Source organism: Moschus berezovskii, chromosome 15 (assembly GCF_049115385.1).
Source record: "Moschus berezovskii isolate FMDL1 chromosome 15, NW_MosBer_1.0, whole genome shotgun sequence".
Lineage (NCBI taxonomy): Eukaryota > Metazoa > Chordata > Mammalia > Artiodactyla > Moschidae > Moschus > Moschus berezovskii.
This window is the reverse complement of record NC_142474.1, coordinates 16916977-16931548: the sequence shown is the minus strand read 5'-3', so window position 1 is coordinate 16931548 and position 14572 is coordinate 16916977. Positions and strand designations below refer to the sequence as shown.

At 41.0% G+C, this 14572-nt stretch overlaps 1 protein-coding gene across 1 annotated transcript in view; it reads left to right on the top strand.

Moving 5' to 3' along the window:
• The window catches only part of CTNNBL1 (catenin beta like 1), a 163478-nt gene that overhangs the window by 64424 nt on the left and 84482 nt on the right, over positions 1-14572 (top strand). Inside the window, exons 6-10 of the mRNA XM_088843796.1 lie at positions 1133-1226; positions 4425-4516; positions 12297-12369; positions 12607-12665; positions 14067-14215. Of these exons, the coding sequence (XP_088699922.1) occupies positions 1133-1226; positions 4425-4516; positions 12297-12369; positions 12607-12665; positions 14067-14215 (467 nt within the window). The remainder of the gene's footprint in view (positions 1-1132; positions 1227-4424; positions 4517-12296; positions 12370-12606; positions 12666-14066; positions 14216-14572) is intronic.

Sequence of the window (14572 nt, the reverse complement as noted above, 5' to 3'; positions counted from 1 at the left end):
TGCACTTGGCTTTGAAGAGTGTACCAAGATAAATGAGGGTGCAGCATCTGCCTTCACAGAATTTGAGTTTTTCTTATCCCATGCGAGAGATGGAACAGTGAATAACCAGGTATCAGAAGAAGGAAGGGGCCATCTGCTTAATTTTTGAACCAGACCCAGGGTAAGGCATGCCGTATAGTTTCATTTAATCTTTACAACTCATTCCCATTTCCTAAGTGAAGAAGCTGGGGCAATGAGAGAAAGGATGCACCATGGATATGCAGCAGATCTTGTCAACCGGTATAGGTTTACTTACTGGCTGTGACTTGGAAATTTATTACCAGGTAGATAATCACTTCTGGATTATTAGGTGTTTCTGTTTCCTTAGTTATTTTCCTCCGGGTGTTCTCTGTGTAAGGGCACACATTGTGTCAGAAGGCAGCATGAAGTGGTGTAAACATTGTTTCATCTAAGAAGGAAGCTTGGTTTTTGCTTCTACTGCCACTGCTTAGTAAATGCGTGGTCTCGGCCAGGTCACTAATCTCTTGAATACCATCTATATGACATGGCTACTGAAAGTAAGTGGTATGTGGTTCTATGAATCAAATGAGAGAAATAAAATTGCTTTTTAGGCATTATATGTAATAAAACATAAGGTATTTTATTATGTCAAGATTTTTTTTGAGAAGGGGTCAGAAGGTAATAGTTTCATAAAAGCTTGGTTATGGAAACTTAGAACTTCCCAAATGAATATCTCTTGGTGCTGTAGTCAAGAAATGTGCTTCTCACTTGAACGAACTTGTGACTTGAGAAGGCGTTTTCATAAGGTGTTTCAATACCCTATAGAAGTAGGAGCACACGACTTGATTTCAGAAGGCCTAGGTTCAAGTGCTAGCATGTAACTCACTTACTGTTACCTTGGATTTTACCTGTCCCCTTAAGCTTCAATCTAAAGTTAGGAATAATGAGGCCTGCTGTTTCTTTGCCTCAGGGTCATTGCTGGACACAAAAGAGATCTTGGGATGGGAAAGCACCCTGCAGACCATGAGTGGAGGTTGTTTACTTTGCTCTGTAGAGAAGAGGGTACAGGAGTGCGAACATTTTGGGGACCATCCTGACATGTACCCCTTTCTCTTGCTTCCCTGATGCACAGGTGGACGGGCAGGTGGTCGCATTGCTCGTGCAGAATCTGGAGCGTCTGGATGAGTCTGTGAAGGAAGAGGCGGACGGTGTCCACAATACTCTGGGTAAGGGAGAGAGTGGCCAGAACTTCCTGAGTTTTTGTTTGTTTTGGAGGTTGTCACTCATTTCCTTCTTCCTTTGTAATAGAGTCAACAGCCAGAGGTTTTTCCTTTTTTCTGCTCCCAATCTACATGTTCAGGAATGAAGACCCTTGTGTAAATTTCATATAACTGCTGCTTTGTTTGGGCTTGAAGGTAATAAAAGCAGAAATCCACTAAGTAGGTGACCTTCCTGGACAAAAACGGCTGGCTTCTCTGAATAGGCCTTTGCCTCTGCCTCTAAAAGTCAGGATGGCATCTATGCAAAATGGATTCTTTTTTTTTTCCTTTGGAAAGTATATATTTTAGGATTTTTGAATCCCCTTCTATTGGTTTTTCCTCCCATTTCTCTGCAGTTGAACTACACACTTTTGAACCACTGTGCATAGGCATACCTCATTTTTTGTGTGTGTGCTTTATTGTGTTTTGCAGGCGTTACATTTTTACAAATTTGTGGCCACTCTGCATTGTCAGATGATAGATAGCATTGTTTACTAATACGATATTTTTAAATTAAGGTATGCACATTGTTTTTTAGATGTAGTGCTATTATTGCACACTTAGTAGACGACAGTGTAATGTAAGTATAACTTTTATATGCACTTGGAAACCAAAAAATTCATGTAATTCTCACTTTATTGTGATATTCACTTTATTGCAATGGTCTGGAACCAAACTCACGATATCTCCAAGGCACACCTGTGCCTTTATAGGACATTTTCTTTGCAAAAGAGTTAGTACTTCCTTCCCTTCTTATGTGTACTTTGCCATGTAAACTGTGCGTTGAAATATTGCTGTTAACTTGGCTGTCCCTTTATCATATGTTCATTTAAGTAGATTCCTCTGCAATGTTTCCCCTCATCCTCCTCAATTCTCCCCAGTCTTTCCCTTTGCAAAGTTGATGAACCAATAGTCTGTTTAAAATTATGGTTTGGGGTAGTGCCGTTTATCACCATTTGCTGTCTTATAAAACCAAAGGTGACGTATCTGTAAGCAGAGCTTAAGAAATGAACAAGGCCCAGCAGAAGTAGACATTTTGATGAGGTTAGATTTTCTCCCAGTTCCTCTCTACTGGGAAATTATCATAAAGAAGGAGGAAGACATAGCAACTATGGAGTAAGAGAAGAGAGAACACAACAGGCTGTGATCTGGGGGTTGGCTGTAGTGTAGAGCCAGAATTTGGCATTGCCATCTGTTAGCCTAATGCTGAATTTCGCTGAATAGAAAGCTTATCAGGAGCCTTAACGGACTGTTTTTAAAAAGAGCCTGACGTAATGGGAAAAGCACCAGCCTGTCAATCTGTGAAGATCTGTGTAGTTTCAACTTGGTCCCTTACCAGCAGATTCATCCCTCTCTTCCCTACTAAGCATGTGATGTTTGTCAGGCACTATTCTAGGCCACTGGGTACATTAAAGATGAATTAGGCACAGTTCCGCTTAAGAATCAGACTGATGGGAAAGTCTTGAACAGAAAGGAGAGAGAATACAGGGTATTGTAATAGGAGTATATTAGGAATCAGTGGGGAGCCCTACAAGAAGAGAAGAGGAAGGGTCTCCAAATGGCTGGGTAGGAGCAGGTAGCCGATTGAGGCTGAATGTGAAGAGAGGTGCATTTTGGTGGAGAAATGTGAGCCAGACCCTCAGGCAGGGCAGTATCATTTGTCAAGTCATGAATGGCTAAGGGCTTTGGGGAAAGACTAGAAATGTGCTGTGGCAGTGAGAGGTAAAGATGGTAGGAGATGGGACCAGAGGAGTAAGTTCGTCCAGACTGTGAAAGACCTTCTAAACCTTGGCAAGATGTTTGGATTTTATTCTAGTGTTCAATAGAAAGCCACCTAAAGTGTAAGCAGAATAAGGTGAAGGCATCGGAGATTAAAAAGAGTGAGCCAGTTTCTTAGAAAACGTCAAAAGTAATTTAAGGTATTCAAATGATCTCCATCTCTCAGTGGTCTCATTGCTACTCGGCTCTCACTGCTTTGTGTCTACTCCCTGGGGGGCTGCCTGGACATCCTTTAAGTAGTCATTGGCGAGGCCGACATGGGCTGAAGAGTGAGGAGGAAAGAGGTGCATTGCTTCCTTCAGCTCTTTCTCCTGAAGACTCAGGCCTTCTGGGCGTTGTGCTTCGAGAGCACAGAGCCCCATCTGCTCTCTGGTAGTAACATATCCTGGCATGGGGAGCAGCAGGGGCCTGAAGGAAAGGAAAGCACTGAATGTATTAGAATGAGGGTTTGGTTTGTGTAGGTTTGGGTTTGTTTTTGGCTGCGCTAGGTCTTCGTAGTGGCATGTGGGCTCTTCTTGACAGTGCAAAGGTGTTTCCCTAGCTGCAGCACAGACTCGAGTTGGGGTGCATGGGCTCACTAGTTGCAGCAAGCAGGCTTAGTTGCTCTGTGGCATGTCGGGGTCTTAGTTCCCCAGCCAGGGATTGAACCCGTATTCCTTGCATTGAAAGGTCAACTCCTAACCACTGGACCACCAGGGAAGTCTGTAGGTTTTGTGGTTTTTTTAGTGGCCTTTTTTTTTAGTCTCATAATCATACAATCACTTTTTTTTTTTTTGGCCTCCTCATTTAAATTTTTTCTATTAAACAGCAATGTGCTTGTTGTAGGAGGTAGCAGGACCAATTATATTTGCTTCTGAGTACCAGACAGTTACCTCTGCCAGCATGGCCTTTGCTGTCTATGCACCTTGTTTTGTTCAATTAAGAAGATCGTGCTTGCTTCCCTGTAGTATCTGAAGAAAGAGATCTGAAAGTGGGTGAATCAGGAGAGGAAGAGGCTCTAAATTCGTCCACTGATTTTTCCCTATAAGGCTTCTGCCTAGCCCCCCGTCTCTTCTGTCGCAGGTCTCGGGCACTGTAGTATGTGACAGTAAGAGGGCCTTCTTAGGCAGATACTCACACTTTGTGTATTCTGCTGTAGTGTTCTACATGGCAGAAAACCTTTCACTATTCCTTTAGTGAATTCTGACAAGTTCTACTTGTAACATAACTTAAAGGGAAAAAAAACAAACATAGCATGTCCCGAGTTAATCTAAGAATGACAGCACAGCATCTGGCTGGGAGGAATATAGGCAAGTGGGAAGAGGAATATCATGTCTGGCAAGCGAAGCAGGCTGCAGGTGGAAACAAAGTTGCCCTCCCAAATGACTGGTGTCTGTCTCTCTGCAGCTATTGTGGAAAACATGGCCGAGTTCCGGCCGGAGATGTGCACAGAGGCCGCCCAGCAGGGTCTTCTGCAGTGGCTGTTGAAGAGGCTGAAGGTAAATCTTTGCTGTGTGCATGGCTCATGCTGGGTCATTGGCACAGGTTGTTATTCCTGTGCTGTGTGATCTAGTTTGGGAATCTTTTGGCAAATGTTGCCTCTTTCTTTGCTTTTCTTCTTCCATTTGTTTTAAAAATAGCCTTTAATAGCCCCGAAAATAATATAAACATGGTGTCAACACAAATTCACACAGTACAGAAGGTTTATACTGGAAATAGAAGTTCTAGAAGTTCTCCTCTGCTGATTCCTTCTAGTTCCACTTCTCAGAGATAGCCACTGTTAACAATATTTTATCTATCCTTCCAGAAATTGTCTGTGGAAATAGGAGTGTATGTGTGTGTTTATATGTGTTTCACAAATATAATTATACATTATTTTCTTTTGCAAGTTGATTTTTTTCACTGAACTAGTGGCTGCCTAGTATTCCATTTTATGGTTGTGCGAAATTAATGTAACCATTCCCCTGTTCGTAACAGTTTTTTGCTGTTAAAACAGCACAATAGTGAGTATCCCCATGTACACACACACTGTTTTGTTTTCTTTTTTTTTGCACACTTGTGTCAGTTTATCTGTAGGATAAATTCCTAGAAATAGAATTGTCACTTTAAAGGGTATACACATTAACATTTTTGGTAAATTTTGCAGAATTGTCCTGTATCAGTTGCTCCACTGAGTTGAGATGTCTGTTTCCCCTAGAAATATTGTGCACTGTCCAACTTAAAATTTTGTTAAATTGATAAGTGAAAACTGGTATTTTATTTTAATTTGGAATTTTAAAATCAAGTATAAGTGTTAGCTTTCACCTTGAGATATTTTGGGGGAAAGGAGTAGGGGAGAGGAAAGTAAAACACAGAATTAAGGTGATGGGATAGATGGCAGGGACCTGAGTCTTAATGGGATGACCACAGGTTGGGGCCTCAACTTTATACAAAATAATCCAATAATTTTTGTCTTTCTGAGGTCAGAACTAATTTTTCCCAGTTGTTTGAGGCTTGGTACTGAATCAGGGATCTTTGTTAAACTAGAATATCTGGCCTCTTCTGCCTTTTGAAAGGTGTTGAAGCTGGCTGGTCTTTTTATGAATTGGTAACAGGAGGGGAAATTGAGACCTTTGGGTGTTTGGTTGGATTCCATTACTCCTATGAGAGTAATAAAGAGGCCCATTTGACCGTCTTGCAAGCTTTTGACTCTTGCCTTTCAGGCGTAGTGTTTATGTGATCCTTGGGGCACAAATAGCCATGTTGTTATCTCTAAAACAGTTTCTCAAAATTTGGGAGTATCTAACCATTAAAATGCTATTTGGTTATTCTACTAGTAAACGAAAATTCTTGGAAAATTCTGTGTTGACCAGAACATTAATGAAAGTTCTGCTTCAGGGTGAGGCCAGCAAGAAGGCATGTCTTTAAAAGCAATGCCTTGCTCTTATTTCTCATAATCTGGAGAAGTGTTTACTGTAATCTTCACCATCATAATCATCTTGGTGAATGAGATTGAATGATGGACCTAGATCCTTACTTTCACAGGTAGAACTTTAAAAAATACAAATTCCCAGACGTACTTTCTCAGTCTCTGTCTTCAGCATATTTTAGACACATTCCACGTGTGGTTATAAATGTACAGTGAGTTATAAGATCCACTGGCCTCTAGAAATGTGAGCATTTTTGTTACCTGTTTTTGTTCAATACTACTACAAAACTAATTTAAAATTTCATTTTCATTATACCATTCCCTGTTCAAGAAGCTTCCTACAATGATGCTAATGCCCTCTGCATCGGATCCCACCATCTCTGCCTACTTTTTGAGGCCTCTGAACCAGGCCTGATCTGACCCTTCCATTTCTCAGTTTTGAAACATTGACCTTTTAGTTTTCCAACATGCCTCTCTTTACCTGCCCGCTTTGCGAAGGTCAGCATTCTAATGTATTTCTAAATTGTACATAACCTTCTTAAACCAACTTAAACCCCTACTCTTCCATATTGCCACCACCATTTTTTGAACTGGAAGGAATCTTATAAGTTCTGTAAAAAGTCAAGACCTATAGAGATTAAGACGATTAAGATTGCCCAAATTCATGTAGCTAGTTAGAGATAGAGCTAGAATTAAAACCGAAGCTTCCAGACTTTCTTCATATACTCTTTCCATAGCTCTACTTTGCCCATACTGCCCTCTTTCTTTTCTGAGTATCAATCTTTCTTTTTTCTTGTTGGTTCTCTTCTGGGAGTTAGCATATCTGGGTTCTAACATATGCCTATATCTGTGTGAAGCATACCCTCATGGAGTATCTTTTCTTCATCACCTGGGAGACTTTCATATTATTATGTGTGGTCCTGGTCTTTCTCCAAATATCCTTAAACTCCTTAACAGCAAGGACTAGGACTCCGTCATATGTGCATCTCTTCCCTGTTGTTCTCTGGGTGTGATTCCCAACGAGGAGCATCAAAATTACCTGGCCGCCTGTTGGAAATGTACATTCTTGAACCCACCCCAAACTTACTAAATCTGCCCAGCTTGGGGTGAAGCCAGCAATCTGTATTTTAACAAGCCCTCCAGGAGATTCTGATGCATGCTGAAGTCTGAGAACCCCTTCTACGTTTACATTGCTTTATAAAACCTTGCTCCCTAACTGATCATCCCATTGTTTATTCAGTAGTCCTTGAGTAACTCCTAAGTGAATGGCACATTAGTGAGTCTCCTTTTCATACTAGTAGCCTAGCTAGCAGTGTGTAGAGATACTTACGGATTTTTTCATTCACTAAATGAAACCTTACTAATTTGTGCTGCGAATGAAGATAAAACCCATTTCACAGGAGTGCATTAAAAGGTTTAACCAGTAAGCAGATAACTGTAGTGTGAGAGACACTGCACCATAGTTCACTTTTTAATGGGGAATACAAACTAATTAGGATATTGTGTACTATGGAAAAATAATACCAAAACTTTTTTCTTTTTTAAAGAAACAAAATTAAGATTCCTTTTTGTTTCCCAATGAAATCATTGCTTCAAAAATAGTTGCAATATTCAGCATTGAGCTCATGAGTTGAGAATTGGCTACAGTATACTACATGTACAACTGGTTGATGCTAATTCCTTGGCCTCTTATGACCAGGAGCTGGGATTTTTTTAGGGCAGATTGCTTTGATGATTGTACAGGGCTGGAGCCATGTCTGAACCTGCCCCAGGTACCAGAGGTGAGCTGCAGAAATTATTTGTAGCTTCTGGCTGCGGGTGGTAGCATAATTGTCTTGTACTTTCCAAAAAAGCAGCAGCTCCCCAAAAGGTGAAGTTTAATTTTATTCAGGGCTGGCGTGTGCTGTACAAACCTATGCTCGACTCTGTAATTACTCTGACAGCTGAAAGATTTAGGATCACCAGGCTCCTGGATAGAGGAGAGCCCCAGAAGCTCCAACTCCCATTGGGTAGCTTTGCAAAATCCAAGAGAAGATACCTGGTAAATGAATTCTCCCTCCTTCAGATTTTGATTAAATGTCCTTGTAATTTGGCAGTTTGGTATTTTGCAGGCTTGGAGACTGTCATCTCTGAGTGAGATTTAAACAGAAATAAAACTTCCTTGGTGACTTTTGTCTTTGGCTAGACGTGAAAGATTAGTCTCCTTTTTTCCCATCAAGCGCGCTGTTTCACTCAACATAGGAGATATCAGGCAGGTTAGAGAGGCAGAGTAATTTTGCCAGGATCACGTAGCTAGTAACTGATGTGTAGAACTGAGATTCTAACCTGGATATTTCTGATCCCGGTCATCTGAAAAACATGTAGCACCTACTATGTGTTCAGTTCAGTTCAGTCGTTCAGTCGTGTCCGACTCTTTGCAACCGCATGGACTGCAGGACTCCAGGCCTCCCTGTCCATAACCAACTCCTCGAGTTTAGTCCTACTCATGTCCATTGAGTCGGTGATACCATCCAACCATCTTATCCTCTGTCGTCCCCTTCTCCACCCACCTTCAATCTTTCCCAGTGTCAGGGTCTTTTCCAGTGAATCAGTTCTTTGCATCAGGTGGCCAAAGTATTGGAGTTTCAGCTTCAGCATCAGTCCTTCCAATGAATATTCAGGACTGGTTTCCTTTAGGATGGACTGGTTGGATCTCCTTGCAGTCCAAAGATTCTTCTCCAACATCACAGTTTAAAAGCATCAATTCTTCGGTGCTCAGCTTTCTTTATAGTCCAACTCTCATATCCATACATAACTACTGGAAAAACCATAGCCTTAACTAGACAGACCTTTGTTGACAAAGTAATGTCTCTGCTTTTTAATATGCTGTCTAGGTTGGTCATAGCTTTTCTTCCAAGGAGAAAGCATCTTTTAATTTCATGGCTGCAGTCACCATCTGCAGTGATTTTGGAGCCCAAAAAAATGAAGTCTGACACTGTTTCGCCATCTATTTGCCATGAAGTAATGGGACCAGATGCCATGATCTTAGTTTTCTGAATGTTGAGTTTTAAGGCAACTTTTCACTTTCATCAAGAGGCTCTTTAGTTCTTCTTCACTTTCTGCCATAAGAGTGGTGTCATCTGCATATCTGAGGTTATTGATACTTCCATATTGTGTTAGGTGCTTCCATACTGGGCTTCCCTGATGGCTCAGTGATAAAGAATCTGCTTGCCAATGCAGGGGACCTGGGTTCAATCCCTGGGTTGGGAAGATCCCCTGGATTAGGAAATGGCAACCCACTCTGGTATTCTTGCCTGGGAAATCCCATGGACAGAGGAGCCTGGCAGGCTATAATCAATGGGGTTGCACAAGAGTCAGACACAACTCTGACTAAACAACGACAACTTCCATATTATTTAATTCTCATAGTAACCCCCCAAAGAAGATGTTATTTTATTGTCTCCATTTTACAGATAAAGAAACTTGAGACCAGGAATATTACTCCAGTCATAGATGACCCTTCTTAATTTATGGTGCCATCAGTATCTCAGTAATTTTTTTATAAGGTCCTATGCCAAAAAGGACCTAATAGTCCCACGTAAGGTAGTTAGGTACAAGCAATTTCATACGTATTTATGTCCTAAGAATTTGAAAAAATGAAATGCTTGGATTAAAATATATTTTTTATTTTTATTTTTTACTTCATTCTTAAATACCACAACTACTTACCGATAGATGTGTGTTCCTTTTGAGTACTACACAACTTTTAAAACCTTGGAATCAGATTGAACACTACTATCTTTGTTTCTTCTCCACGTTGATTTTCACACAGCTCTTTTATCATAGTAATTACCCAAAGCCAGCCTGTCAAAGAAAGGATGTCATCAAAAGAAAACAGTACCTGGAGCTAATGGGTAATGCATTCACTATTCCACAGATGTCAGACGTCACTGTGCTTTTCTTGGAAATACTGTGAATCCTTGGAATCCCCTATGAATCCAATATGGTGTCCCATGGCACATGGTTTGGGAACTGCAGACTTTGGGTTACATACATAGTGCATGCTTATGAGTGAAATCTAGGTGTGTCTGATCCTAGATTTATGTCCTTTTTTTTAAAATATACATGTATTAAAAAATTGATAAAATTAATTTTAATTCAGTGTAATCTTTTAAGTGATATAAGTGGATCAGATTCATGCAAATTCACCTCTGTTTGCTGTCATGTTTAATTTTTTATCTTACATTTAGCAAGTGCCTAATAAATAACTTGTTGAGAAAAGAGGGAAACCTTCCCCCCTACCTTGGAGACAGAATTTTATACGATCAAATAGAAGTCAAGAATTATTGGAACCACAGAAAGACTGTTGCTCCAGGGGTCTGATATCTTTTGGCTTCTTTCAGTTGAGTATATCTTGTTTGAACCCAGAGCCTTGACCCTTAAAAAGCTGCATATAAGTTGGTATGGCTTAAATCACTTCAACTAGCAATAAATATATAAATCGATTGCTCAGTCATGTCTGATTCTTTGTAACCCCATGGACTGCAGTGCACCAGGCTTCCCTGTCCACCGTGAACTCCCAGAGCTTGCTCAAACTCGTGTCCATTGAGTCATTGATGCCCTCCAACCATCTCATCCTCTGTCTTCCCCTTCTATTCCTGCCTTCAATCTTTCCCAGCATCAGGGTCTTTTCCAATGAGTCAGTTCTTTGCATCAGGTGGCCAGAGTACTGGAACTTCAGCTTCAGCCTCAGTTCTTCCAATGAATATTCAGGACTGATTTCCTTGAGGATGGACTGGTTGGATCTCCTTGCAGTCCAAGGGACTCTCAAGAGTCTTCTCCAACACCGCAGTTCAAAAGCATCAATTCTTCCACGCTCAGCTTTCTTTACTGTCCAACTCTCACTTCCACACATGACTACTGGAAAAACCATAGCTTTGACTCAATGGACTTTTGTCAGCAAACTAGCAGTACTCATAACTTAAATAATTTGAGTGATTTTATTAGCAGATTCTTCATTCTGATAGAGATACTCACCCATTGGCTTTTCACTTTTGTGTTTTGATTTTTATAAAACTGTTTTTCTTAAAGTGAAAATTACCACAGTTTGCATTTAAACACTGGCTGTTGTACTGAATTTCCTGAAACAAGACCTTAAGCTTGCTCAGGGAGCATACCTTGCAGTCAGCACACGTAAGACCTTGTATTTACAGATCTTTTAACCTTAGATGGGTCATACCTGGTCAGCCTCCTGAAGCCCTGTGGGGTGCACTTAGGCTTGATGAGGAAGACATGCAGAGAGAACTGAAAAGATGCTGGGTGTTGCTTCATTAGGGGCTAGCCTTCCTTCTTAAGTGCAAAATCAATGTCCAAACAGAACTGTGAATGGTGCTAAGGGGATGGCGATATTAGCTTCAAGATAAACACCTCCCCTGTCCTTTCCAGGTACAGTAATTATCTCTCAGTTCAAAAACCTGGATAGGTAGCAGGGTTGCTGCTGATTAACAGCTGTTATTGTGCCTGCATTTTAAGGATCGAGGGTCCAGTAAATAAAAACACATCGATGAGGCACACGCTCTTCTCTGTGTCTCTTTATCCACGGGGTATCATTAATGGTGAGGCGCTTGAGTCTCGCTGCAGGAGCAACAGTGTGGGTGACCATGAAAAATGGGCTCTGCAGTGCTTGTGTCCCCTCTGCGACTCCAAGTAGCAGAGCATGCATCAGGGAAAGAATTGTGGGTAGTAATTTGGGTGTTAAAATATTAACGCATTTCTGCATATTTAATATGGTTTCCTTTTTAAATAGTAGGCAGATTATGGCCCATGAGCAGATAGGTTTATGATTTCAAATTAAATTTTAAGCATAAAAAAAAAAATTAAAAATCCAAAAAGGAACTACTTTGTTACAAAGACATTCAGCTAATCTAAATAAGAACTGGCTTTCTTTTCAGCTTCTCTGATCATCTGTCCACAGGCTAATTTACAGCCTAATTTTATGACCATCAGTCGTGACTGAAGCTTCATGATAGATTTTAGTCTTAAAAACTTTCATTCATCTACTTTGCATTTGAGTACATATTATGTGCTCGATCACAGTCCCTAGACTCACAATGGGGAATCCAGGATGGCTTCACAGAGGAGGTGATATTTGTATCTGGCCATTAGAAGTATGAGGACCACTGTGTACATAATGCTGTTTATGGTTTTCCTACGTCATACTTGAGTCTGGTCTCTTGAGAGCAGAGGCAGACTTTTTTTACCCATAACCTACCTTTTCCTGTTCTCACTTCTCCATCTCTCCAACTCAGATCCTACTGCTTGTGGAAAAAATTGTCCTGGGGAAGGAAACAAGGGCCCTTAACATATTTCTCCTTTCTCCTGTTTCCCCACAGGCAAAGATGCCTTTCGATGCCAACAAACTGTATTGTAGTGAAGTGCTGGCCATACTGCTCCAGGACAATGATGGTGAGGCTCCCTCTCGGTATTGACCTTCTGTTGGGGTAGGAGCCAGGCTTGTTCCAGGTCGCGACGGCGAACTCTCTTGCCTTGGGCACCCCTGCTCTCCCTCTTGCTCCCTGTGCAGCTTTTGTGCTCTGTCAAGCTGTATTGATGTTGTTTGCTGATGTATCAGTGTTAGACGGCTGTAAAATCTGACATTTAGCTTCATTTTTTTTTCTTCTTCTATTTTTTTCCCCCTTTTAGAAAACAGGGAATTGCTTGGGGAGCTGGATGGAATCGATGTGCTTCTTCAGCAGTTATCCGTGAGTAATTCTTATGCTTCCTGTCTGCCATGAAGATACATGGCTTGTATCTTTAAACGGGAGGTGGAGCTGGAGATTGTGGGAAGGAATCAGCCATGTGATGCAAACCATATGGGTTGTGTTGGCAGGCTTGAGGTCACACTGGAGGCACATGGTTTGCCTCCTTTCTTAGTTCGTTTGCTCTTTATGACCAGATATCACCATGTATCTGGTGTGGACTTTCTCAGTCTTCTTTCCTTTCTGTCAGCCAGCCAGTAAATTGGAGTCTTTTCATTTAGGATCCAGGTAAGCTTCACATGTACAAGTTCCAGTGCAACAGGATAGAGGTCAGGATAGAGGAGGATAAGGGGAGGATGTGACACTGGAGGCTGGAAAAAGAAATTAGAAATTGCCATTTGCTCAGTGTAAGAAATGTAAATCCTGTTGAAATGTTCTACTGGCGTTCTGAAAATACTGTTAAGATTTTTTTTTTCCTAACCAGTCTCATCTGTGCTATCCCAAAACCAGGACTGAAAATAGATCATTTGGATAAAATCTTTAGAGTGTTGGGAGTGTCTGAGATGTCAGTTTGCATACAGCTTCCATCCTGATGCCAGCAGCCTGAGTGGTTTGGCCTTCACCCCAAAAAATAGAGCTTTGAAATGTGAATCTGTTCCCAGTTCTGGGAAAGTGCTTAGTCCTGTTCCTATAAGATTGATCATTTTGTAGTAGACTGTATGGGTATGCATACACTGTTAAGAGGCTTTCCTCTTAACATGCCATGTATTTCTGGCAAAGATAAGAACTGCTTGAAACCATTTCCACAACTTAGAGCCACAAATGGTCTGTAAGGCAGTTCATTAGCCCTGGTGATTAGGAAACTGTTCCTCATTTGGGGCCAGGATTTGTCCTTCAGAACTGTGGTTTGTTTTAGAGGGGGAAGAAATGTGTTGTGGTCGGGTGGACCAAGTGGAGAGCTTTGGGGTGGGGGTAGCTGGCAAAGTTGTTTCTTCAGGGGTGTTCACCATACTCATTTAGCTGTACATGTCTTTTATAGAGTTTTCTGTAGGTGAATATGTTTCATAATAAAAAGGTTTTGTTGGTTTTTGTTAAATCTGACTCCTTGGAACTATGAATCACTCCTGAACCTAGTGGTCAGTTGAGTGGTTTTCTGTTGTTATTGTTGTTGTGGGGTTTTTTGGTTTGTTTTTTGTTTTTGCATGATAGCCATCTATTTAACACCTGTGAGTCAGGAAGCCCAGTTTCTCTAAAATGGAAACAGATGAGAATTTTGTTTGATAAGGCTCTGCTTCTTCAGTTGTAGGGTTATTGGAGTAGACAGGCTTCGGAAATTGTTGAATGCTGGTTGATTAAAAGACCTTCTCTTATGATTCTGTGCCTTCTGATATTTTTGCTTGACAGGTGTTTAAAAGACACAATCCTAGCACGGCCGAGGAGCAGGAGATGATGGAAAATCTGTTTGATTCCCTCTGTTCCTGCCTAATGCTGAGTTCCAATCGTGAGCGCTTCCTGAAAGGCGAGGGTCTTCAGCTGATGAATCTCATGCTAAGGTATGCTTCTCATCTCCTATCATGTCCTAGCTGTCCATCTTTTTTTGTCCAACTCCTCACTGTTAGCCTGGATTCAAGAACATGTAGCTAGCTATGGTCTTTTATTCCATTGAGTTTCCTAGTTATATAAAACAGTAGTCTTCAGGTGAGTGTATGGTCTTTTCTGAAGTTAGTTTGGATGAATACAGAGTATGTTTTGGTCTGTTTGTACCCTATTGTTATGTCATTTGGTAATAGGACCACTCCATTGAAGGGAAATTTTTTTGTTGTTATTCCTTCTCATAGTGTGTTGGTTTGGGGAAATCTAGTCATTAATTTCTAAACATACCCTATGTTAATTTCTAAACTTAGCCCAAT